Here is a 22599-nt window from a genome sequence, read left to right on the forward strand (position 1 = left end):
GTTGAACTCCTCACTGTGATTGGTCAATGAGCAGCTCAACCTGCTAAATCAGTTCATGTTTATGTGAACACGTGTACACAGAGCAGGGCGACATGACCAAAAATATTTATCACCATATACATTTGAAAATTTGTGATAACGATATAACTGACGATATAATCGACACGAGACAAAATACTTTACAACTCCTCAACTTTATTAGTGCAAAAAACCCCATCAATGTATTTTCACTGAAACAAGCAGCTGTTTTTTATCTGCATTAAAGTTATATAAACATTTAACAGTGCAAATGCAAATTCCTCGCTGACAGTTTAACCAAAAGGCATTTCCAGTGGAAACTGGCCGACACATCCTCAGCATAACCATGTATAATATCCACAACACTTAAAAAGAGGTTATACACACACAGTACGGTAATATTATGTTGAAGCACAGTACGTATCACTCTGCGAGGCTCCGCCTACGATAGCCGTAACGCTCCGACAATCCATCAAGCGGTGCGGCTTCGTAGCTCAGCAAAGTCGTACTGAAACATTTGACAGATTTTCGAGCGCCGTGCACATAAAATCGTCTCGAGGTCAGTAAACACAACCAGAGTTCATACATAAGGCACACGGGATTATAAGGGGCTCTGTCGACTGTCAGGAAAATCAAAGGATTGATTTTAAGTGCGCCGTATTTTCCAAACAACACGGTAATAACGACGGCCCGCTAGCATGCTCTACCAAAAATAGTGCTTTGTTGTGTATCTGACGGAGGAAAGCCAAACCAGTTCCACACCAGTGAAGCTGCAGCATTTTACAAACCAGTTCAGGTTCATGGTTTCACTCAACGATCCGCTTTCGCTCTTCTCATTCTGCGTCGCCGCCATGCTTTTTTCCGCCATGTGCGTATGTAAACAAAGGCACTGCGCATGCGCGTTTTACCCATATTCTATCGCCATATTTCATTTTCTTATCGTTGCCCAACATCATACCGGTGTTACTGTGAACGGTGTGAGATGGCCCAGCACTACCTGTCTGACACACCTGTGCAGGTTCAGTCTTGGGGAATAACAAACGTGTTGTGTATATTTACATTTTTGCTCATAAATATGTTTCTGTTTTATTTCATTAAAATTTTATTTTTTATTTGTTTCTCCTCTGCAAACGTTTTATTTTATTTTCAGCCAAGTTTTTCTCACTTTGGTCTTTACTGGTGTGCACGTGTGTGTGCGTGTTCTTCGTCCTGCGCCTTGTTGGCCTCAGTCTGCTTCCTGTGTTGTGCGCTCGGCCCTCCTCTCGTGTCCTCTGTGTGGCGGCGGCGCTGACTCGTGTTTCCGTTCCTCCATCTTGTGTTTTAGGTACTTTCAGGCAGCGTGAGGGTTGCACGCCGGCAGGAGGAGGATCTGTGTGTGCGGACATACAAGGTGAGGATGTGTTTGCGGTCTCTGCTCTTTCCTGGTGAGGGGTTCAGATTCTGCTGCAGCCGTTGCATGACCAAAGCGGTCATGTCGATTGGCCAGGTGACATCTCCATGGTGACGCTGCAGGTAGCACTCACATTCAGCTCTTCGTTCGAGCTAACTGCAGCTTCATGTGGAAAGGGTGAAATCTGACCCGAACCCGCAGCCAGGATCAGCTACAGGAGGATTATTCTGAGCATCACTCGTGCTAAGCTGCTCTGGCCTGGATCAGTCTGACGAGCTCACACCATTGGCTCGCTGGGTCACGGCCGCACTTCCTGTCTAACAGCTGCTCTCTGTTTCAGGCTGGATCGTCCTGTGGATGACCTCCTCTCGGGACTCGCTCATCCTTCAGGTACAGACACCGGCGACCCGATGATGATGTCACACACACGTAGCACATGTACATTCACCTGTAATAGCCAGCAGAAGGAAGGGGAGAGACTAATCACCCAGAGCGTGTAACCGAAAGACTTTCCGCAAGCCGCAGTAAGCTCCTCCTCCTCTTCAGCTGTCGGTCGTGTCATCACGCAGGTGAGCCGTTTGAGGGGCGTTTGTCCTTCTAACATGCTGCAGGTCTGTCTCGCCATCGCCGCTCTCAACTCCGCAGCTTGTCATCAGATCTGCACTGTTTTTGAGGTCATTTAATAGAGGAAAGGGCCCCACCCCAGCCCCTAATTACGTCTCCCAGCAAACTGACACATCCTTGGAAAGTTGGAATTAAAATTAATTGCAGCCAGTTTGTGATTAATTACAGCGGAGGGAAGGACCGCTCCCTGACCACGTAAAAGGTAGCACGCCTGGGGTGGACGACGAATGGTGGGTGTCTGCGTGGTGTTGGGGGACAATTAAATTCATACTTCCACCTTTAGATTTGAGATATTGTAGCTTATGTCGGAGAAGGCTCTCCTTTACCAAGGAAACCGAGACGGGAAGCAAAGAGACAGCGGCGCTGTCGTCTTAATAAAATGTCCTCGTCTTCCTCCTCACCTCAAGCCTGTGCTGACGTCATGGCGCTAACACACAAATGCATAAACGTGCTCATTTATTCCCCAAATTGTTCTAAGTGCTTATTATAATTACTTATTAGCAGAATAGACATGAGATCCTGCCGTCAGATTCACGCGTCCTAAAAATCCCACGTTCCCTGTCAAAGACAGTCTGGTTACATCGTTTATTATTATTTAAGAGTCCAGCAGCGTCGCAGACACTTCAGTCAGCAGCGTCCAGAGGCTAACGGCTGCCCTACTCCCAGAAAGGTTCAGTGTATCGTCAGCAGCTGTTGTCGGTCAGCAGTGAGCTCCTCGGACTCCTGTCAGAGTTTTACAGGCGTGTCCAGAGGAAGCAAAGGCAGACGCTTCCCACACGGCATTGACAGCTGAGGTAAACGGTGACCTGACAGCCTTCAAAGATGGGAAAATCTCCCTCACTCACTGTTCAGCTGCCTGCTCTCTGCTGACCTCTAGTGGTGACATTTTACACGCAGCTGTCAGATCGATCCAAACCAGCAGCAGCAGGTTCAACACCGATCTGTGACCGTCTCAGAGGCTGAGTCGGTTGGCTGAACTTTGCCCTCTTTTCAGTGTCTTCCTCTTGCCGTGTCTCGTACAGTCTCCATCCCCATCATATGACATCACGTGGCCTGACTTTACTACCCCTCCATGCGTTGCTGTTGATTAACCTTCTGTCTTCATGTAAATGAAAGTGGGCAGGACTCGGGTTTCCTGTTGGCGTCCTCACATGCGGCGTGTTCTCCCGCTGAAATCAGTTCATTCATTTTCCAGTAGCTCCCAGTTCAGGCGCTGTGGTCCGTTTCTCACAGGCGTACGCAGCTGATTTTAAACGCCGCTGCCTTCGACTTCACTCACAGAGCAGAGTTCATTTCAGCAACATCAGAGACGTCCGGAGGGATTTGTCTTTCGTGAAATGATCCAATATGAACTTTTAAAGATTGCTGATTTATAAAACATTAACAAAGCTTCAGGCGTGTGCATGTGAGCGTGCACATAGGCGTGTGTTCGTGAGGTGGAACAGAGGGCGTTTCCATTGTGTGGAGAAGCTTTAAAGGACGTTCAGTGTGACATCAGAGGTCCTCACAGAGGGGGGGGGGGGGGTGTGTGTGTGTGTGTGTGTGTGTGTGTGTGTGTGTGTGTGTGTGTGTGTGAGAGAAACAGGAAGTTGCACAGTGATCAATGGCCTGCCATTGGCTCCCCAAGGGCAGGACGCGGTCATGTGATGTGCATTAATTGGAGCAGAGAGTGGCGGGTGCGTGTCTGAACACTACATTCACACGTTACAAATCAGAGCTTTGACCTTTGACCTCCACATGCCAGTTGAACGTCCAGTGAGCTCACAGTCAGTCAGAGCAGAGCGCTGTGGCAGCTGTAATCATGTGACATCATCATCAGCTGTTAGCACATTAGCAGTGTTAGCTCCACTCTGTCACATGCTAACATTAGCGTTAGATCAATGCAGCTGCACTTCCTGTTCTGGAAACAAACGCAATCAATGAGAGGCCTGAGGGACGGACACGCATGCACACACACTTTACTGTAGTGGCGAGGGTGTATTTGATGCTGATGACGGGCGACCGAGCATCGATCTGCACACACAGAGAGAGGGTGAGGGGGCGACGGTTGCAACAGTCTAGTTGCGGTCGAGGCGTTGTGGTGGGTGGTTGTCGGGCGTCCGAGTCGTTTTGTGCCTCCTCTAACTCGTCTTCTCCTGGCAGGACTGACAGACCGACACGAAGTTACACAGGAAGGAAGCACGGCCTAGGATGGCGAGTGCGGCGCCGGCCAGGAAGCCGTACCGTAAGGCTCCACCGCAGCACCGCGAGTCACGCCACGCCCTGCCCACTGCTCCACCGCCACCTGCACCGCAGCCCGACATCAATCAGGTAATCAAACACACTTTAAAGACACCTCCACACCCCCCGCAGCACCTTGTCCGTCAGCGGCTGTCTGGCGATGGGATGAGGCCTGGCGTCCCAACCCTGCCGCCGCCACTCTCAGACAGCGAGCTGGAGGTTTCCAGCCTTTCCAGCCTGGAGCTTTGCACCCCGCCGCCGCTCTTCAGAGGACATATCCACCAACCCAGCTCAGCGAAAACCGCGGTGGCGGGCATGACTGCATCCGGTCACGATGCCATGATTCCTCACCGAAAGCCGCGACCTCAGCGCGGCACGAGTCCTCGCAATGTCAAGACCTCCATTAACACAGGAAACCAGGCTTTCCTGGGACATGGAAGCCCCGCCCCAGCCCCGAAACACGCAGTGAGCTGCAACCCTCGAGGAAGACATCACCACCTCAATTACTGCATGAACGCCGCTGGCCGGACGCGGACCGCCAGCGCTCCTCGGAGCATCCTGAAGCAGCCGACTTCACTGGGTGTGGAGACCTATGACATTATCAGGAAGTCAAAGTCGGTGGAGATGCTAGATGACGGCAGAGGGTGGAGCAGCGCCAGCCGGTGCCCTCCAACCCGTTCTCTGGATCGGGTAGAGCAGCAGGGGCTGACCTGGCGGCGGTCCTCGTCCCCACCCTCCCCTGTCAGGACTGACTGGAACTGGAGGATGCAGGCGCTGCAGGAGAAGGTCCGCTTCTCTAACTTCTTGGATGAGATCACCTGTCGGGTCCTTAGCCCCGCCCGCCTAACACTGCTCGGCAGGTCGGCTTCTAAAGAGTATATAAGCCCCGCCTCCCAGCGCCGCCACCCCGCCTACAGAAACCAGCAGGTGGAGGGGTCTTCTGCAGACCGGACTCGACGCTGGGACGACTGGGTGGCAGCGCTGCAGCGGCCCGGAGGCACGCAGGAGGAGGGGGCGGTGCGGGAGACCGCGAAGCAGCAGCAAGGGTACAGAGAGTGGGCGGGGACTAAACGGCAGGTGAAAAGAGGAGTTAAGGTGGACAAACCTCCTCTCTCTAATCTGTCACTGCTGTCACACATCAAGGTAGGTCCACTCCACCTTTACCCCGCCCCCAACCATTTCCTGTTGTTCTTTTCCTGCTGCGGGTGAAAGGTCACCAGTCCAGGGTAGCGGACTGGTCTTAGCGGTTCACACTGAGCTCATTAGTTATTGATCATCAAGATGACATCACACAGGGGCCACATACAATACATAGGACACCAAACTCCCAGTGACGCACTCTGACCTCTGACCTCGCTTTGACCTCTGGTTGTGCACCCCTTGATTTTTGTAACTTGTGATTGGCTCTTCAGCGGTTACGCTGCGATGTTGTCTCCGTGCTGACACCATACTGCAGCAGCTTGTTGCGCTTTAATGGCGGGTATACAGGGAGTGCAGAATTATTAGGCAAGTTGTATTTTTGAGGAATAATGTTATTATTGAACAACAACCATGTTCTCAATGAACCCAAAAAACTCATTAATATCAAAGCTGAATGTTTTTGGAAGTAGTTTTAGTTTGTTTTTAGTTTCAGCTATTTTAGGGGGATATCTGTGTGTGCAGGTGACTATTACTGTGCAGAATTATTAGGCAACTTAACAAAAAACAAATATATACCCATTTCAATGATTTATTTTTACCAGTGAAACCAATATAACATCTCCACATTCAAAAACAAAACAAAAACAAATCAGCGACCAATATAGCCACCTTTCTTTGCAAGGACACTCAAAAGCCTGCCATCCATGGATTCTGTCAGTGTTTTGATCTGTTCACCATCAACATTGCGTGCAGCAGCAACCACAGCCTCCCAGACACTGTTCAGAGAGGTGTACTGTTTTCCCTCCTTGTAAATCCCACATTTGATGATGGACCACAGGTTCTCAATGGGGTTCAGATCAGGTGAACAAGGAGGCCATGTCATTAGTTTTTCTTCTTTTATACCCTTTCTTGCAGCCACGCTGTGGAGTACTTGGACGTGTGTGATGGAGCATTGTCCTGCATGAAAATCATGTTTTTCTTGAAGGATGCAGACTTCTTCCTGTACCACTGCTTGAAGAAGGTGTCTTCCAGAAACTGGCAGTAGGACTGGGAGTTGAGCTTGACTCCATCCTCAACCCGAAAAATTCCCCACAAGCTCATCTTTGATGATACCAGCCCAAACCAGTACTCCACCTCCACCTTGCTGGCGTCTGAGTGGGACTGGAGCTCTCTGCCCTTTACCAATCCAGCCACGGGCCCATCCATCTGGCCCATCAAGACTCACTCTCATTTCATCAGTCCATAAAACCTTAGAAAAACCAGTCTTGAGATATTTCTTGGCCCAGTCTTGACGTTTCAGCTTGTGTGTCTTGTTCAGTGGTGGTCGTCTTTCAGCCTTTCTTACCTTGGCCATGTCTCTGAGTATTGCACACCTTGTGCTTTTGGGCACTCCAGTGATGTTGCAGCTCTGAAATATGGCCAAACTGGTGGCAAGTGGCATCTTGGCAGCTGCACGCTTGACTTTTCTCAGTTCATGGGCAGTTATTTTGCGCCTTGGTTTTTCCACACGCTTCTTGCGACCCTGTTGACTATTTTGAATGAAACGCTTGATTGTTCGATGATCACGCTTCAGAAGCTTTGCAATTTTGAGACTGCTGCATCCCTCTGCAAGATATCTCACTATTTTTGACTTTTCTGAGCCTGTCAAGTCCTTCTTTTGACCCATTTTGCCAAAGGAAAGGACGTTGCCTAATAATTATGCACACCTGATATAGGGTGTTGATGTCATTAGACCACACCCCTTCTCATTACAGAGATGCACATCACCTAATATGCTTAATTGGTAGTAGGCTTTCGAGCCTATACAGCTTGGAGTAAGACAACATGCATGAAGAGGAGGATGTGGACAAAATACTCATTTGCCTAATAATTCTGCACTCCCTGTATACAGCTGCGTGCGTGTGGTGACGGCGTGTCGGTAAGCCGAGCTACGGCTGCAAAGGGTATGGTGGCCGCTTCAGTCCGTCCAATCATGTGACAGTGAGACGGAGAGCAGAGCGCAGGGCGGAGTCCAGAGTGACGCGCATACACACAGTTTAAAGTGCAGTTTGTTGTGTGTCTGATGATGTCGTGTTGTGTTTCAGGAGGCGTTGTCGGACTCGGACAGGATCAGGTGAGTCCGTTTGAACGTAACTTCCTGTCTGTCACGCCTTCTCATTAGCTTAGCCGTTAAAACAGGAAGCTGGGCAGCATTTGTCATCAAGCAGCTTCAAACTAAAGGACGTGTGGGCTGTTTGTCCCGTTAGTGTCGGTTATTAACAGGAAGCAGCTTTTAGTTCAGCCAGGGTCATGTGGTCTCTGAACAGGAAGCTCTGTCTTCATCACTTCCTGTCTCCTCCCAGAATCCTTCAGCAGCAGAATGAGGACCTGCGGCGCCGCCTCTCTCTCACCACCCACAAGATGGAGGCCATGGAGGCGGAGTTTGACAGCAACCGCCACTACATGGAGGCGGAGCTTAGCCGGACTCGAGACGACCTGGACAAGATGAGAGACAAGTTCCGCAGGTGGGTGGAGTCAGTTCATCAGGAATGAGAGTGTCAGTCGCACCGCTCACTCTCTTCCATGAAGTACACTTGCAGTACTTGTACTTTGATGTTTGCAGTACTTGTACTTTGATGAATGGTCCCGTGCAGCTGTACGCTCACGGTTGAGTTTTCTTTAACCAACAAACGCGATCCTCGCAGCGCCGATAAAATCAGCTGACCCTTTCCGTACGCGTGTGCTTTGCTCTGATCGAAGGTTAATCAGCTGACCGGCCTGCGCCCGAGTCTGCACGCGCTCCGTCACGCTGCTGTGTGTACTGTGTTTCTCGCAGATCAGAAAGTACTTGTTCATGTACCTGTCAGCGACGCCCGCCGTCACAGCCACACGTGGAGTCCGGTCGTCTCTTACGCGACCCAACCACGTGGCGTTTTCTCGTCTCTACAGGCGGGGAAACGCTGATCACAGCGCCGAGTCTCTATCTGCTCCGGCTCAACACTCTGGCCTCCAATGAGCCTCGCCTCCAGCGCTCTGCTTCCGTGTCTGACGCGGCAGCGATTGAAGGGTCGAACGCACTGCTGCAGTCTATGGTCGGGCGAGCATTACTCATACTGGCGCTCTCTCTCTCTCCCACCTGCAGACTCCAGAACAGTTACACAGCGTCTCAGAGAGCCAATCAGGATCTGGAGGAGAAACTTCACGCTCTGGTAAACCTCTGCCTCTCACTCACCTGACCTTTGACCTTGAGATACTCGGGAGCACCATAGCAACAGGGTTGATCGAGCTCATCCAATAACTGATCAATACCTGAATAAAAACACTGAGGCAGCGTATTGATCACCTGTGGGAGAGCCACGGTTACAGTTTGGACATGTTTGTTCAAACAAAATGTTCTGTGTTTTTACAAATCCACTGAGCATGTGCAGTGACCTTGGGTTACTGGGCAGTGCAGGGGTGTGTTATGTTACTGAGTGTGTGCATTTATGGTGATGTCATCAGCAGGAACGGCATGTTCAAAAACTGTCACAGTGACTATTCACGCAGCACAGACAACGCTAGCTGGCATTGGTGTTGAAATTGAGTCAACTAATCACTAACAGTGCCAAATGAGTGTCAAGCAGCATGACTCCGCCCACTGACTCCAAATGAAAGAAACAATGAGCTGCTGTGGCTCCACGGGCGTTTCAGAGAGGACATTAGAGTGAAGCTGCTGTTCGGTCTTTAAGTGATGACTTATGAACCCTGGGTCTAAACTGCTCTGTTTATTAAGGCTGTTGTGCTTTTAACATGTTTTAATGCTTTGTATCTTGTTCTGTTTAATCTGAACAAGCCACTAAAAACAGTCAGTGATCACTGTCGGCCTCTGTTTTTATTGCAGCTGCTTAGTTTTAAACCCTTATGATGTAACTGCAGCCCAGCCCATGCAGCAGTATATGAATGACTAACCTCGTATTGTGGATGAATAATCTCAGTTGTTCTCCTGGCTGAAGTTTGGTCCGTTTACAGCATCCTGCCATGCGATTGCATTTGTCTCTAACCATCGGGAACCTTCACGTTAACTTTTATAGAGTGGAAAGAAGTTAGCTTCATCCTCCAGCTTCACTGTTTGTTATGCTAACATAGCTGTGTAGCTAGCGATCACATAGGACATCATTAAATACCAGCTAGCCCAACTTCAGTAACCCTACAAACGTCACTGCTGTTTAGTTTTCTGTCTTCATTTATGCTGGAAGTGATAACAGAGCTTACGTTTGGATTTGTTTCAGAAATCTCTCAGTCAGAACATGCTATGTCCTGTTTAGGTAGAAGCTAGGGAGCTAACTTCCTGCTAACTTCTAACTCCGTTAAATGTCATAAATTCCGTTTTCATGGATGCCTGGATGATAAACTTAATTGTTACACCTGGTAAAGCAGCAACGCTGATCATTTTATTAAAGATGAAAGAATTTAGACAGTTTTTAACTCTCTGTGATGCCGCAGTGTTCGTTTGACTTTGGGACCTGAAGCGGAGTTTGGACCCGGAAACAGCTCATGACGTCAGACTTAAAGATTGGATATTGGGTGTCAGTTTATTCGTGCTAGCATGTGAGCCAACTGTCCCCAGGTTCATGCAGTGCAGCGGACTCACAGCTAGCTGGCTAACTGTAGCTATGTTGCTAACATTATTGCTAACAGGCTATTTTCCAGTTTCGCTGAGCAGCTAACGTTAGCCTGTTTGTGTCTGTGGTCAGTTTTTATTTCACTCCTTAGGATATAATTTACAGGCACAAAGTGATGTAGCGTTTACTCTCCGCAATGGCAATTGTTAGCCAGCTAGCTGTAAGTGGTCTCTGACACGGGCAGCGTCATAAACCGCTGTATTTCTGGTGCTCAGGTGTGCACGCTGCCGAACACGCAATGACTCAGTTGGCTGCAGCTCACTGAGTGGGCACAGGGGGTGCCAGCGACCTCTGAAAGTTTGGGTGGGAGCTCAGCTGGGGTGGGTGGGGTTAGAGGTGGTGAACAGTTGACAAACTTCCTGTTTTTGTCTGACTGTCGTTCTTCATCTGTTTCTTTCTTTCTCCTTTTTCGCACGCTGCTCCCTGGTGGATTGACTCATCTTCATCACCTCCACCTTCATCACCTCCATCCTCATCGCCTCCATCAGGCTGCTGTCAGTCAGACATGGGTTCATGCAGTTGCGTTTCATGTTCTTCTTCCTCCTCCCTCTCTGTTCCCCCTCCTCCTCCTCCTGTTTGAGCACCAAGTCCTCTCGTTCAGCTGTTAAACTGATTTTTCTGGGAGAAACCTGAGCAGCTTTGAGAGGCGTGAGCTCAGCCTCCATCAGCCTCCACCTGTTCCTCCTTTAGTGTTACTGTAAGTTCTCTGTGACCGAGCTGGACTGAAGATCCGGCTGATTTCCGCCTTAAAGACTCGGCTCGCTGCGTTTTGAACTTTTTGGGCTTGGTGTTCAAACTCCGCCCGTCTCCGCCAATGGCGGTTGTGCATCCAGTTTTTTGTTTTTTGTTTTTTTTTAGCTTTTAGGTTTTCTGAGCTCGCCTGACGGATCAGGACGAACTGAAGGTGTCCGATATTACCGAACATTCACGATAGTGAGGAAAATCATTCCCATCAAAAATACTTTTCTCCCGGAATATTTTCTCAAGTTTGTTTTTCCTCTTTTGGAGAAATATCAAATCTTAATTTTAAATCCCGACTTTTCTGTTTGTTGGATAAAAATGTCGTTTGTATTTTTAGAATCAGACTTTGTTAAAATGTTGATTTAAGACTAAATATTTGTGTTTCTTGCAGCTTTTTAAAAAGCATATTTTGATATAAAATGTTTCTGGAAATCAGAACTTTTGACATAAAAAAAATGTAAAAAAAATAGCGATTTTTTTTTTCTTTTTTTTTTTTTTTTTTTTTTTTTTTCCCCTTCCCAGAGCTGCTGTGAACAGCACACTTGTTGGTCAGTAACAAATGGTGCTCATTTCCACCTGCAGTGGGCGGAGCTTGTCCATTACATTCTCCGTGGTGCTGCACGCGTGCAGAATGCGTTCCTCTAGCTGCGGACGAAGGTCCTGATCTGACGATGAGCAGAAAACTGATGCTCACGTTTGAGACGTGCTTGCAGAGTAAAAGCTGAACATCGAGCTTGTTTTCCAGCTTCAGCGCTTTGATCGGGATCTTATCGATCTTATTGATCTCCTAGCACACGCCACTGCTTCCCATAATGCATCTGTAAGAGCTGCTGGCTTAATGCAGCATTCAAATGATCTGGGAAAACTAGCTTAACTTCACAGCGCTGGCTGAAGGAGGACTAGTTTGAAAAGCTGACAGGAGAAGCTGAGCTGCACGGAAAACTACAAACATGTTGCCCACACGGAAAAATGTGCGATTCAGTTTTTTCCCACATGATCTGAATGTAGGTTTCCACTGAAGGCCCACCTGCTGTTGCCTCAGGCTCCTGATTGGCTGCTTTACTGTGACTGATAGCTGGTACGCTAATGCTTTGTCTTTACCCCGCCCACAGCTGCGGAAGGTGGAGAGGGACAAGAACACGATGGACCAGGAGATCGTGCAGCTCACCAACAAACTGCTGGAGGCTAAAAACACAATCGACCATCTGGAGGAGCTCAACGTGAGAACAAACAGTCACTTGTGTAAAAACGTTCAGCTTCCAGGTCAAAGTTCAAAGTGTCAGGTGTTTCACAGTGAGACGACAGGAAGTAAAAACTACTGTGTGATAACTTCCTGATTGTCAAGACTTGCTGTGACCCCATTGATGGTCTCTGTAAAACCATTGTTCTGCAGGATGGGCTTTTATTTTGTTTAATGGTGTCTGTTTCCTCTGAGCGTGCTCTGACTGATGCTGTCTTCTGTCTGCAGGAGCGCTACAGGCAGGACTGTAATTTGGCCGTTCAGCTGCTCAAGTGCAACAAGTCGCACTTCAGGAACCACAAATTTGCTGATGTGAGTAACTTTTATTATTACGAGTGGGAAATGCTCTGAATCTGCAGTCTCTCAAACGTCCAGCAGGGGGCGACTCTGAGAAAATGAACCTCCTGCTCAGCTGACCTCTGACCCTAGTGAACTGTTTCCTGATTGTTTTGAGGTCTGAGTGAAACAAACGTGAAGTTAATTTGGGAGGATTTTAGTCCCTGTGGCGTCACAGCACTGCAGGAAGCAGCTGAGGGCGGGCCTACCTGTAGTTATCAGGGCAGTGTAGCTCAGCAGTGTCTCTGGGTTCAAAGGTCACATCTGCCTCTCACTCTGCTCCAACTGTGGTAGTTTCTTGCTCCAGCTGACAGGCAGAGTGTCAGTACTGAACGTCAGAGCTGACGTCACTGGAAGGTCCTCGCCGCTGCAGATGGCGAGGAGTTTTCCACTGGTCAGCAGGAAGCGGGCGAATGAATCTCCAGTATTACGCTTTAATGGAGGAAACTGGCACACGCGCTAATGCCATTAAAGCGTGAGAGTGGGATCGATCTGCTGCCTGCATCAGACCCATTAGTTTAGAGACACACACGGATATTTCCAGGAGTGTGTGTGTGTGTGTGTGTGTGTTTGTGTGTTTGTGAGGACTACTGACTTTGAAATGGGTCACCATGACAACCACTGCACATGACTTCAGCTCTGCGCTGGATTTCTGGAACAGGAAGTGACATATTTGGGTGAGAGGCGTGGTTATCTGGCCGTAGGTATCAAAGAGCTCCAGTTCAGGTGAAGCCTAGCAGACCATTAGCAGCAAGAGGCCACGCCCCTAATAATGGAAACCTTAAACCTCAATACAGTTTAGACAAGTGAGTTAAAAGCATCCTCCCCATGGACAGGTGTTACATTTGTCTCTGACTTTTCTTTGATATATATATAAAACTGTGTCATCTGCATCTCGTGATAGAGGTGTTACCGTAGAGACCAAACAGTTTGTGTGTTCGGCCGTAAACACGTTCATTTCTGCTGTGATGTTGTAACTCGGGGGACTGACTCACTGCTGCCTCTGCTGATTGTTAGAGGTACTGCAGGTTCTGTAACTTCTTGTTTTAGACCTACAGTTTATTGGCTGATGAAGACTTTAGTTTGTGACCCTGTCTGTGGAGCTGAGTACCGAAAGAACGGGAATTAAACGTGTGTGTGTGTGTGTGTGTGTGTGTGTGTGTGTGTGTGCAGCTGCCCTCAGAGCTTCAGGACATGCTGAACAAACACATGAAGAGCAGTCTCCCAGAGCGAGGCCCCGCCCCCAGCTCTCAGGACCCAGACACGCTCAGTTTGACGCCCGCCGACGTCGTGCCGACCTCGGTCATCGCCCGTGTCCTAGAGAAACCCGAGCCGCTGGTCCTGAACTCTGCCCAGTCCAGCAGCTGCGGCCGGCCCGTCGCCGAAGACGTCTTCGTGCACGTGGACATGACGGGCCCCGGGGGGTCAGAGGGGCGAGGCCGGGAGAACGGTGCCGGTCAGGAGGCGTCGCAGCAGAACGGCTCGTGTCGCAGTCAAAGCAGCTTGGATGAAGAGGCAGGTGGAGCTCCATCTTTCGAGAAGCTGAACCCGTACCCGGCGCCACCTCCACCCCACCCCCTCTACCCCGGGCGCAAGGTCATCGAGTTCTCGTCGGACGACAAAGTGAAGATCCCGAAAAACTCGCCGCTGCCCAACTGCACATACGCCACGAGGCAGGCCATCTCGCTGAGCCTCGTGCAGAATGACGACGAGCGGTTGGCACCTGGCAGCCCCGCCCCCTCCTCCTCCTCTGGAGCCCAACAGCGCACGCCACCATCACAGAGAGACGCCCCCAGCGAGCCGCTGTCCAGCCAGTCCAGCCCATTCAGCAGCCCGCCTCAGGTAACTGAAGCCCCACCCACCATCACACTAGTTAAATCTCAGATGCGAGCTTACGACGATGATGATGATGATGATGATGATGATGATGATGTTGTTGTTGTTTTTAACCCCTCCCACTCAGGCACCCAGTGTCCTCGCGAGCTCTGGCAGCTCTGAGGAAGACCTGATCGCCAACTGGCAGCGGATGTTCGTGGAGAAGATGGCGCCGTCCAGCGACGGCACGCTGCTGCACCGCACGTCCTTCAGTAGCCAGACGGCTCAGGAGCTGCAGAGGAGGAGGCAGGTGGCGGTGGGAGTGGGAGTGGCCTCCTCCTCAGACCGGCACAGGACGGCGTACTCTGACGGTGAGGAGGGCTCGTCGGCACGCAGCTGGACACCGAGCCGCGGCTCCAGCCTTGACACAGACACCGACACCGAGCAGCGGGTGGGGAGGCGGGGCTGTTACGGCGGCAGGGACTGTTCGGAGGAGGAGGGAGAGCAGCTGCTGATGAACCTGGATGATGACGGCGGGAGCGGGGACACTGCAGTCACCGTGGTGACCAGCCCCGGTGACGCCCGCAGGGAGCTGGAGGAGGAGGGCGAGAGCTCAGGGGAGGAGAGAGACATCCTGCCCCACGAACTGCCCGTCATCTCAACCCGTCTAATGGACTTGGACCCCGCCCTTGGCGCCATCGCGCTGCATCGGCCCCAGAAGAGCCCGAAGAGGATGGGAGTGCACCACCTGCACCGGAAAGACAGCCTGACCCGCGCCCAGGAGCAAGGCACACTGCTGGACTGATGCTTGCTCGCCCCGCACTGTGCTCCACTGACCTGATGCTGAGGTCAGAGGTCACACCCATCCAGGATATAGCCATACTCTACCGTATGCCGAGCTCGCCGCCCGACCCGGGTGTGTGCGTGAGACACGAATCACTGTCCACATACTTTTGGTCTGATGACGTGTCGAGAGTGGTGATGATGTAGCAGAGAGGAGACATGGCCAGAAGTATGTGGACACGTCAATCGTAACATTTGGCAAACCGTGTGCACGTGTGCGGGCGTCGTTCACTAACAATGCGTCCACACAAATCTGTGATTTCTGTTTTTGTACCCGAATCCGTACGCGCAGTCAGAGAACGCTGCAGCGTCCACGTCACATATTCAGCACTCCCATTAGCCTGACCGTCACTTGGTTTGTTTACGTTTGAACCGTGGCCGCTCCCGTGGAAACACTGTGGAAAGCTCCGCCTCTTCTGGCCTCCTTGGACACTATTATTCAAGTTTCCTTTTCTTCGCCTTAGACACGTAAGCGTGTGTCCTTGGATAGAGAAATGGGGGCGGGGCCATATGTGGATAGTATGCTAATTATATTGCAATTGCGCAGGGCTGGTTAACGGATTAACGGCCGGTACACATGTGAATCCAGCTGTAATATGGCGCCGTTTAAGAACGTTTCCACGCAAATATTGGTGAATGAGGCCAATAGAGTTCTGATCAGCTGATTATCAATCAATCATCAGATAATGTCCATCCGTATGTGGACAGCCTAAACCGAAGTTTGACGTTTCTGTGAATTTGGAAAAGAAATACTTTTGACTGGTTGGTTCTCCACGAAGGTGTCCGCATATTTATGTCCATATGGCGTCTTTGATTCTGAGTCTGCATATAGAGTTTATACAGTATGAGCAAAAGTATGTGGACAATTAAAGGTTCAGTTAAATTCTGAACAATCAACATTCAAAACCACGTCGTGTGTGTGTGTGTGTGTGTGTGTGTGTGTGTCAGAGCAGAAAAACAGATTTTAAAAGCAAAACTTTTATTTTGAAGAGACACACACAGACAGTGCCTCGCTCGCCCTCAGTCCCTCACTCTCTCACTCCATGGTTGTGAGTGTGACACCGGGCACACTAAGTCTTTTTACTAAGACTTATTTTGAAGTCTGTACTAATCATTGATTTCCTGTTGTTTAGTCAGCTGATGGATTTGTTGTGGAGCTGCAGACTGAGGTTTGACCTTTGACCCAGATTCACCTCTGCCCCCTCGAACACCCAGCCTGTGGGTTGGGGGCGGGGCTTCTTCTCAACTCACACCTGGAATGTACCAGTTTTGTTTTTTTGCTGTCATGTTTTTGTTTTTTTTGTTGTGAAATATTGAGTATTGATCTGTTATTAGTTTTATTGTTTGCCGTTTATAGATTTGTGATTTTTGATTCCCCCCCCCGGTCAGTTTGTGCTTTTGTCGTGCGTCTACAGAAGCCTGTCGGTGCCAGAAATGCTCAGTTTCATTTAAATGATGATTGAAAACAAAAACTCTACTGATAGTCCTTTAAATAGCAAACTGATTCCTACAAAATAAAAGCCTCTATAGTGGGGGAAATTGGGGTTAAAACAGAAATCAAAGAATCTGTTTGACTTCCTGCAGTGCCCCCGGTGGCCTGGAGGAGTTTATATTTGTGGCACCTGTGAGCCTCCGTACCTGACCTCACTCTGTTCTTCTTCTGATTGAATGTCAGCTCGTTGCCTCCTCACAGCTCTGATTGTCACTCCCACCGAGGCCCGACGTTGGGTCATCGATTGGTCCCGCCTCTCTGACTAACGGAGGTGATCGATCATTGGATGGATTAATGGTGGAATGTTCAGGGGCTTTTTTCAGGTTTCCTGCAGAGAAAACTATTTACAGAAACGGGAGCTGCTCACAGTTTTCAGCCGCTTTCACGGGACGTGATGTCACAGCGGAGAGCGCTGCAGCCGCTGACAAGTTAAAGCTAGGCCGCTCGCTGATGTGGTGGGAAGGTCGAGTTGTGGTTGTGGCGTAGCGACAATCGACTGTTTGATGAGTTTCAGCGCTTTCTGAGATGTAAACTGCCCGTGTGCATGCTACGTGACATTTACACACCTGTGCGTATGTCTGAAACTTAACGGACTAAACGCTGTGCGAGCATTATGAACAATGCACACCGACAATTATCTGAAGTGACAGCAGGGAAGTTCACGCCTCCCTCCTCCTCTGGGGAAACGTCGAGGAGTTCATGTTGACGTTTATGGCATTTCTCAACAGCGATGCGCCACCTGGTGGCAGATGGCTGCATAATATTTAGGACACAATCAATTACCGCCATTGGTCAATTTAAATTTTACCAACTGGATTAACTCGTACGTCTGGTAACGACTAGTGACAGTAGCGACCACGCAGTGACCGCATGTGAGGTCAGATGTGCCCGCTGCTGTAACTCACAGTTCAAACAGGAAGTGAGGCATCTTGGTCCAACCGTGGCGTCGTGGGACTGAGGTTTTTTTTGGGTTTTTTTGTTTGTTTGTTTTTTAATGGTAACTTTGACGATGTGAATCAGCACGCGATGTCTCGCTGAAGGACGCCATCTCTGTTTGACCTCACAACATGCTACATCTGCCCCATTATACACCGTGATGATGTCACAGTGATGTAGTTTTCAGATTGTTAGTTGACAGATGGTGGGAAACAGACCAAAAGAGTACGCACTGATTCAGTTGAAATTAAACAGCAGAAAAAGTAAACGAATCCGCACCAAACGTCACGCCGGAGCATCGAACCCTGAGCGTGTCCAGGTGGACTGTGTGTGTGTTTGGGGGGGGTCGTATTGATAGAGACTTGAGGTGTTTGTGAGGACATTTCAGGCATTTTTCCAGTGGAAACACTGAGGTGAAGGTGGGCGGGGCTTCCTGCTCAGACTGCAGGTGAATAAAACATAGACAAGCGGAGCGAGCAGCTCAAAGCTGCGAGCTGATGAAACATTTAAACCTTTTTTTCCTTTTGCGAGTCCTTCATCCTGCAGACATGTCGTCCTCCTGCTGGAGTCGTCAGCTGCTGTTAAATTATTCACCTTTTTTCCGTCTCGCTAATATTTCTGTGTGTGTGTGTGTGTGTGTGTGTGTGTGTGTGTGTGTGTGTGTGTGTGTGTGTGAGAGAGAGAGTGAGACTGTGAGGAATGAGGTCACTGAGACTTTCCAAACAGACCAGGTTTCAGGGTCGGAGTCCTGGTACTGTTTACCTGGTACAAAACCAAAAGGTAGGGGTGTGTGTGTGTCAGTGTGAGAGAGAGAGAGAGAGTATAAATAGATGATACATGAGGACTCGTACATCTTTAATGATGCGACTTGTCGGAGCAATGACATCACTCTACTTGTTTTACCCTTCACATTAAAACACTTCACAGCGTCAGTGTGTTGTAGCCTTTAGTTAATGCTTTTATTCTGAAAAGTATTAACTAAAGAGGTAGGAAACGGTGATGAACGACTCTGGTGATCTAAGGTCAGACTGAAGTGGTGTTTTTCTTGTCTGCTTCCTGTTTAAAGTGACTCTGTGTCCCAGCATGCATCAGAGAAACATGCAAGTGTTCGCGTCAGTGGGTCCTTGATTTCCAGGCCCCGTGACAGCGGCGAGCAGCTCCTGTTGTCGTGTTCGTCTGATGTTTTTGGAAGCTCCATTATCAGTGCTTGCTAACGTGTGGTGTTGCGCTGTTATGCGTCTCCTTTTACAGAGTAGATGATTTTTAAAAAATGGCGTTGATGAGTCAGATCCTGTTTGGAAGCCTCTATTAGTTGGCTCACCTGTGCAGGTGGAGCTGGGCGGCCTCACTGTTGGCGCTAAAAAGGTAAACACACGTTTCTACTGTATTTTCTTTTTTCGTTCTGTTTCGATGTGTCTGCACCAAGCCGACACCATCATGGCTGCGGGCGGACGGACGGGCGGGGGGCTTATGTGAAGACGACATGGAGTCACCCGAGGACCGACAAACGGTAACTAGTGGGGGAGTGTCTGATTGTAATCCCGCCCCTTACGCTCTCCCCCCAACGGGTGCTGTCTGAGGTCACGACCTCTGACCCCAGGCGCGGTGTTTTCGGGGTCAGCTGGGTGGTTTCCTGTCCTTGCCGCGTCTCGCCTGGCGGACAGAAACGGACTGTTAATCTCTGACGATTTTATTTTCTCAGTTTGTAAACAATGTATATTTTAAAGCTAATAAAATATTTTAAACAAAGCTCCGCCTCCTCGCCTGTTATTGTTTTAAGGACCTTTAAGTCAGGTTGGAGTTTATTTCCTTCATGCAGTACAAACCAATCAGATCGTCTCGTGTCTGAGCTTCACTTCCTGGTTCAAACTTTATTAATACAGCAGCTCATGAACAGTGTGACTGACTGAAGCTGGCGCTCTGTGTTCGACCTTTTGTGTTCTCATCGTGGGGTCACATGACCTGTGAGACCTTCGCGTAGTTCCCTGAGGTACTGCGCAAGTAAATGGGCGATGCTTCTCTGTTACCCATGCCCAAGCAGGTTTTTATCTACTAGGGGCGACCGTGGCTCAGGGAGTTGGGAATCGCATCTGTAACCGGAAGGTCGCCGGTTCGGTCCCTGGAGACTCTGTCCTGGTCGTTGTGTCCTTGGGCAAGACACTTTACCCTACCGCCTACTGGTGTTGGCCAGAGGGGCCGATGGCGCGATATGGCAGCCTGGCTTCTGTCAGTCTGCCCCAGGGCAGCTGTGGCTACAACTGTAGCTGCCTCCACCAGTGTGTGAATGTGAGAGTGAATGAATAGTGGTATTGTAAAGCGCTTTGGGTGCCTTGAAATCCAATCCATTACCACTGCGATGGTCGAGGAGGTGGAGCCGGGATGGACCTGGCAACCTCCTAATGGCGCCGCAGTTCTGAATGTGGATGCAGAGATGGACTGCTTTTCAGTGATTGATCAATAAATGCATTGAGCAGCAGATTTTCCCCCACTGTGACGCGTGTGGAGTTTGTAGCTGAATGTTGGGAGGAGGAGCAGCCTTTCCTCATGTATTTAAGGTGGAATTCCAGATGTCAGAGCTTATGTCGATCGAGTGGAATAAAGATTCCAACGTCCAGGTATGTTACACCTGGTCTGTAGCGTCTGTGGACGCTCCTGTTACCTGCTTGCAAAAATAACCAGGTTTATCAAGCTGTTCCCGAACGCCTCGTCAGCGACCGTTTCCTCTGAGGCTGGACAGTAGCCCCACACACAGATTTGTATCAGGCTCTGCTGCCACCTGCTGGTAGCCGCAGGAACTGAGTCTTGCTGCGCCTCCCTCTGTGCGATAACTCAGCAAAGGATTGTGGGTAATGCAGTTTGAATCACCTGTAACAAGCTTCCAGTGAACAAGGAATCAGCCGGAGAACGGACTGTCCGGAGTATTTTAATGCAGGGGGACCTTTGAACTTTTACATTAAGTATGAACCAAATCAGAGTCTTTGAATTTAAAACAGTTTCAGGAAAAAAATAGAAGAGAATCACCTGAAACCATCAGAACAATAATGACCATTTCAGCAAGAAATATCCTCGGAGACACGTGAAGCATGTCCCTTCACATTAAAAGCACAAGAACATTCACGATCTCAATTGGAAAAGAAATTGCTTTGATTTTAACAGACATGGACCAATCACAGGGCTTCACTTTAGTTAGGAAGGCGATGCACATCTGGAACAGCTGCTTTCAGTTTTTCAGGCTACTGAAGAACTGTTCCAGAACCTTCTCCACCTCGTCCTCGCTGTAATCTCGCACCACAAAGTTCTCGACGTCAGTGGCTCCTCGGATCATGGCCGACAGGACTGCACAGAAACAGGAAGTCAGCACGAAGCAGCCAACCAGGTTGAAGCGTGTCAATGAGGAAACAGGAAGTGCACTCACTTCGTCCTGACGATGGTCTAAACAGGCAGAAGATTTTTTTCTTCATATCGACAGCTCGACCGAGCTCGTAGCCAACACCCAGAGACGGCTGCGTCACCTCGGCAACAACCACTGAAATCAGAGGTCAGAAGTCACATGGGTCACTGGCTCAAATTCCATGATCAACGATCAACAAAACGATTGGTTCTCACCATCAGATTGATGCAGCCAATCCAAGTCTCGGTTGTGAATGGCCTGGTCCCCGGACGCTGCATTGTTCTCTCCTGTCCAATCATAGTGCAGCAGTTCAGTGACATAACGCACACACAAACACACACACACTCTTATTTTGAAGGTCAGAACCAGAAAACCAAACCTGAAATCGGATACAGTTAATGTGACTCCGCCCATTTTTGTGACGCAAATGCTTTTATTTCTGAAATTTTTTTTAATTTTTTTTTTACCTTGGAGGTCAGCAGGTGCTGGTGTGACCTCGCCCTCTCTGATGCTTCACGTTTGATAAAGCTCGTCACTCTGACTTTGGCTGTTACTTCCTGCACAGCTCTCTCTCCCTCTGTGTCCTCAGAGACCAGTTTACCATCAAAGCGCTGTTATTGTCAGGCACCAGTCTGCTGCTGTGTTCAGTGTCGGCCTCTGACATCACAGCCTCATTTCTGCTCTTCAATACTGAACAAATGTTTGCTCAGCTGTGTCTGTAACTTTGCTGTGCTTCACTTCAGCAGCATCAGGTAATGTTCACATGCTGATTCATGGTTTGCTTCAGTTTAATATTTTTGAGGTTGTCTGCTATAAAAAGCCAAAGCAGGAAAATGTTCTATGTTTTTATCCTCAGTTACTTTGACACGAAGGCCTCTGCTGTAATGCTCACACCTCTGATGAAGTCTCACAGCTTTGTTTTCATACACAGACATAAAACATGGAGATGTGCTGATAACTGATCAGAATTATGATATTTCTGACTGTCTCAGTTGGAATCGAATAGAATCAGAGAAATCGATTCCCAGCCTCTTCCACCATGTGAACGCGCACCGTTCTGACTGCCGGTGTTCTGGGAATCCATCCTACCCGACAAACCATCCTACCCGTTGTTTCTACGCATGCGCACAACACGAACTTCAGTGGCAAATCGTCCTACCTTTGTTCATATGAGCATATGAGTTTTCTGTGTGTGACCTCTGACCTCTGTCGCTGAGCTCGGCGCTGCTCACGTGCTCGGTCAATACGGTCCCGTAGCTCTGTAGCGCGTGCACGATCCTCCGGTACACGTGCACGTCGTCCCTCCCGCCGCGGATGCTGCCGCAGAAATAAACCTTCATCCCGTTTCTACTCAGACTCTACTGACGGTTCCCGCGCTGTCGCTATACGTCACCGGAAACAGGCGACCGCGCTCGGAGCTTGCGCCCTGAGCTCAGACTGACAGGTAGCTGAACGTCACGGAGGTGAAAGGCCAACAGCCCTCCTCCTCCTCATCGGGATCGCGTGCCTTCACGGGGTCTGACACCTGAGGGTCACCCCCACCTGTATCTATAACCACACACAGGTGTTTATTTCCACTGCTGTGATTGGCTGATTAGACTCTGATTGGCTCAGACAGAGTTTAGGGTGAAATAAAATTTAAAAATCAAACTTATTCTTCTGTGGTTTAGTCCTGACAAACTTCCTGTCGTTTCAAAATAAGGCATTTCAAAGCACAACATCAACTGTCAAAGGTCTCTGACACACTAAAAGTGTTTCCACTAACAGGTACTT

General features: G+C 49.3%; 2 protein-coding genes across 9 annotated transcripts in view; one reads left to right on the forward strand and one right to left on the reverse strand.

Annotated features, from left to right (window-relative positions):
- Window positions 1-22599, forward strand: part of tjap1 (tight junction associated protein 1 (peripheral)) — a 39907-nt gene that overhangs the window by 8096 nt on the left and 9212 nt on the right. For 2 of the 8 annotated variants that reach the window (XM_082556553.1, XM_082556552.1), the window contains 11 exons: window positions 1343-1408; window positions 1749-1798; window positions 4175-4342; window positions 7477-7505; window positions 7735-7896; window positions 8514-8580; window positions 10521-10550; window positions 11886-11993; window positions 12242-12325; window positions 13523-14191; window positions 14313-19184. In XM_082556553.1, coding sequence (XP_082412679.1) covers window positions 4223-4342; window positions 7477-7505; window positions 7735-7896; window positions 8514-8580; window positions 10521-10550; window positions 11886-11993; window positions 12242-12325; window positions 13523-14191; window positions 14313-14969 — 1926 coding nt within the window. In that variant the 5' untranslated portion in view covers window positions 1343-1408; window positions 1749-1798; window positions 4175-4222 and the 3' untranslated portion in view covers window positions 14970-19184. The other 6 variants (XM_082556554.1, XM_082556555.1, XM_082556556.1 and 3 more) reach the window with 6 other exon arrangements.
- Window positions 20343-22270, reverse strand: dnph1 (2'-deoxynucleoside 5'-phosphate N-hydrolase 1). Its single transcript, XM_082556585.1, has 4 exons — window positions 22031-22270; window positions 21042-21113; window positions 20851-20961; window positions 20343-20771 (listed from the first exon to the last, which is right to left on the reverse strand). Exons 1-4 carry the CDS (start codon window positions 22164-22166, stop codon window positions 20656-20658), a joined length of 435 nt encoding a protein of 144 aa, XP_082412711.1. The 5' UTR covers window positions 22167-22270; the 3' UTR covers window positions 20343-20655.

This window comes from Aulonocara stuartgranti (assembly GCF_965226115.1).
Source record: "Aulonocara stuartgranti genome assembly, chromosome: 13".
Lineage (NCBI taxonomy): Eukaryota > Metazoa > Chordata > Actinopteri > Cichliformes > Cichlidae > Aulonocara > Aulonocara stuartgranti.

Bases quoted from the DNA above. Each gene is read 5' to 3' on its own strand.
- dnph1 (XM_082556585.1), bottom strand. From the start codon at position 22,166: ATGAAGGTTTATTTCTGCGGCAGCATCCGCGGCGGGAGGGACGACGTG. The intron at 21,114-22,030 runs GTCAGAGGTCAC...ATGATTGGACAG, and splicing joins CGCCGAGCTCAGCGACAGAG to GAGAGAACAATGCAGCGTCC. The intron at 20,772-20,850 runs GTGAGTGCACTT...GTTTCTGTGCAG, and splicing joins TAGACCATCGTCAGGACGAA to TCCTGTCGGCCATGATCCGA.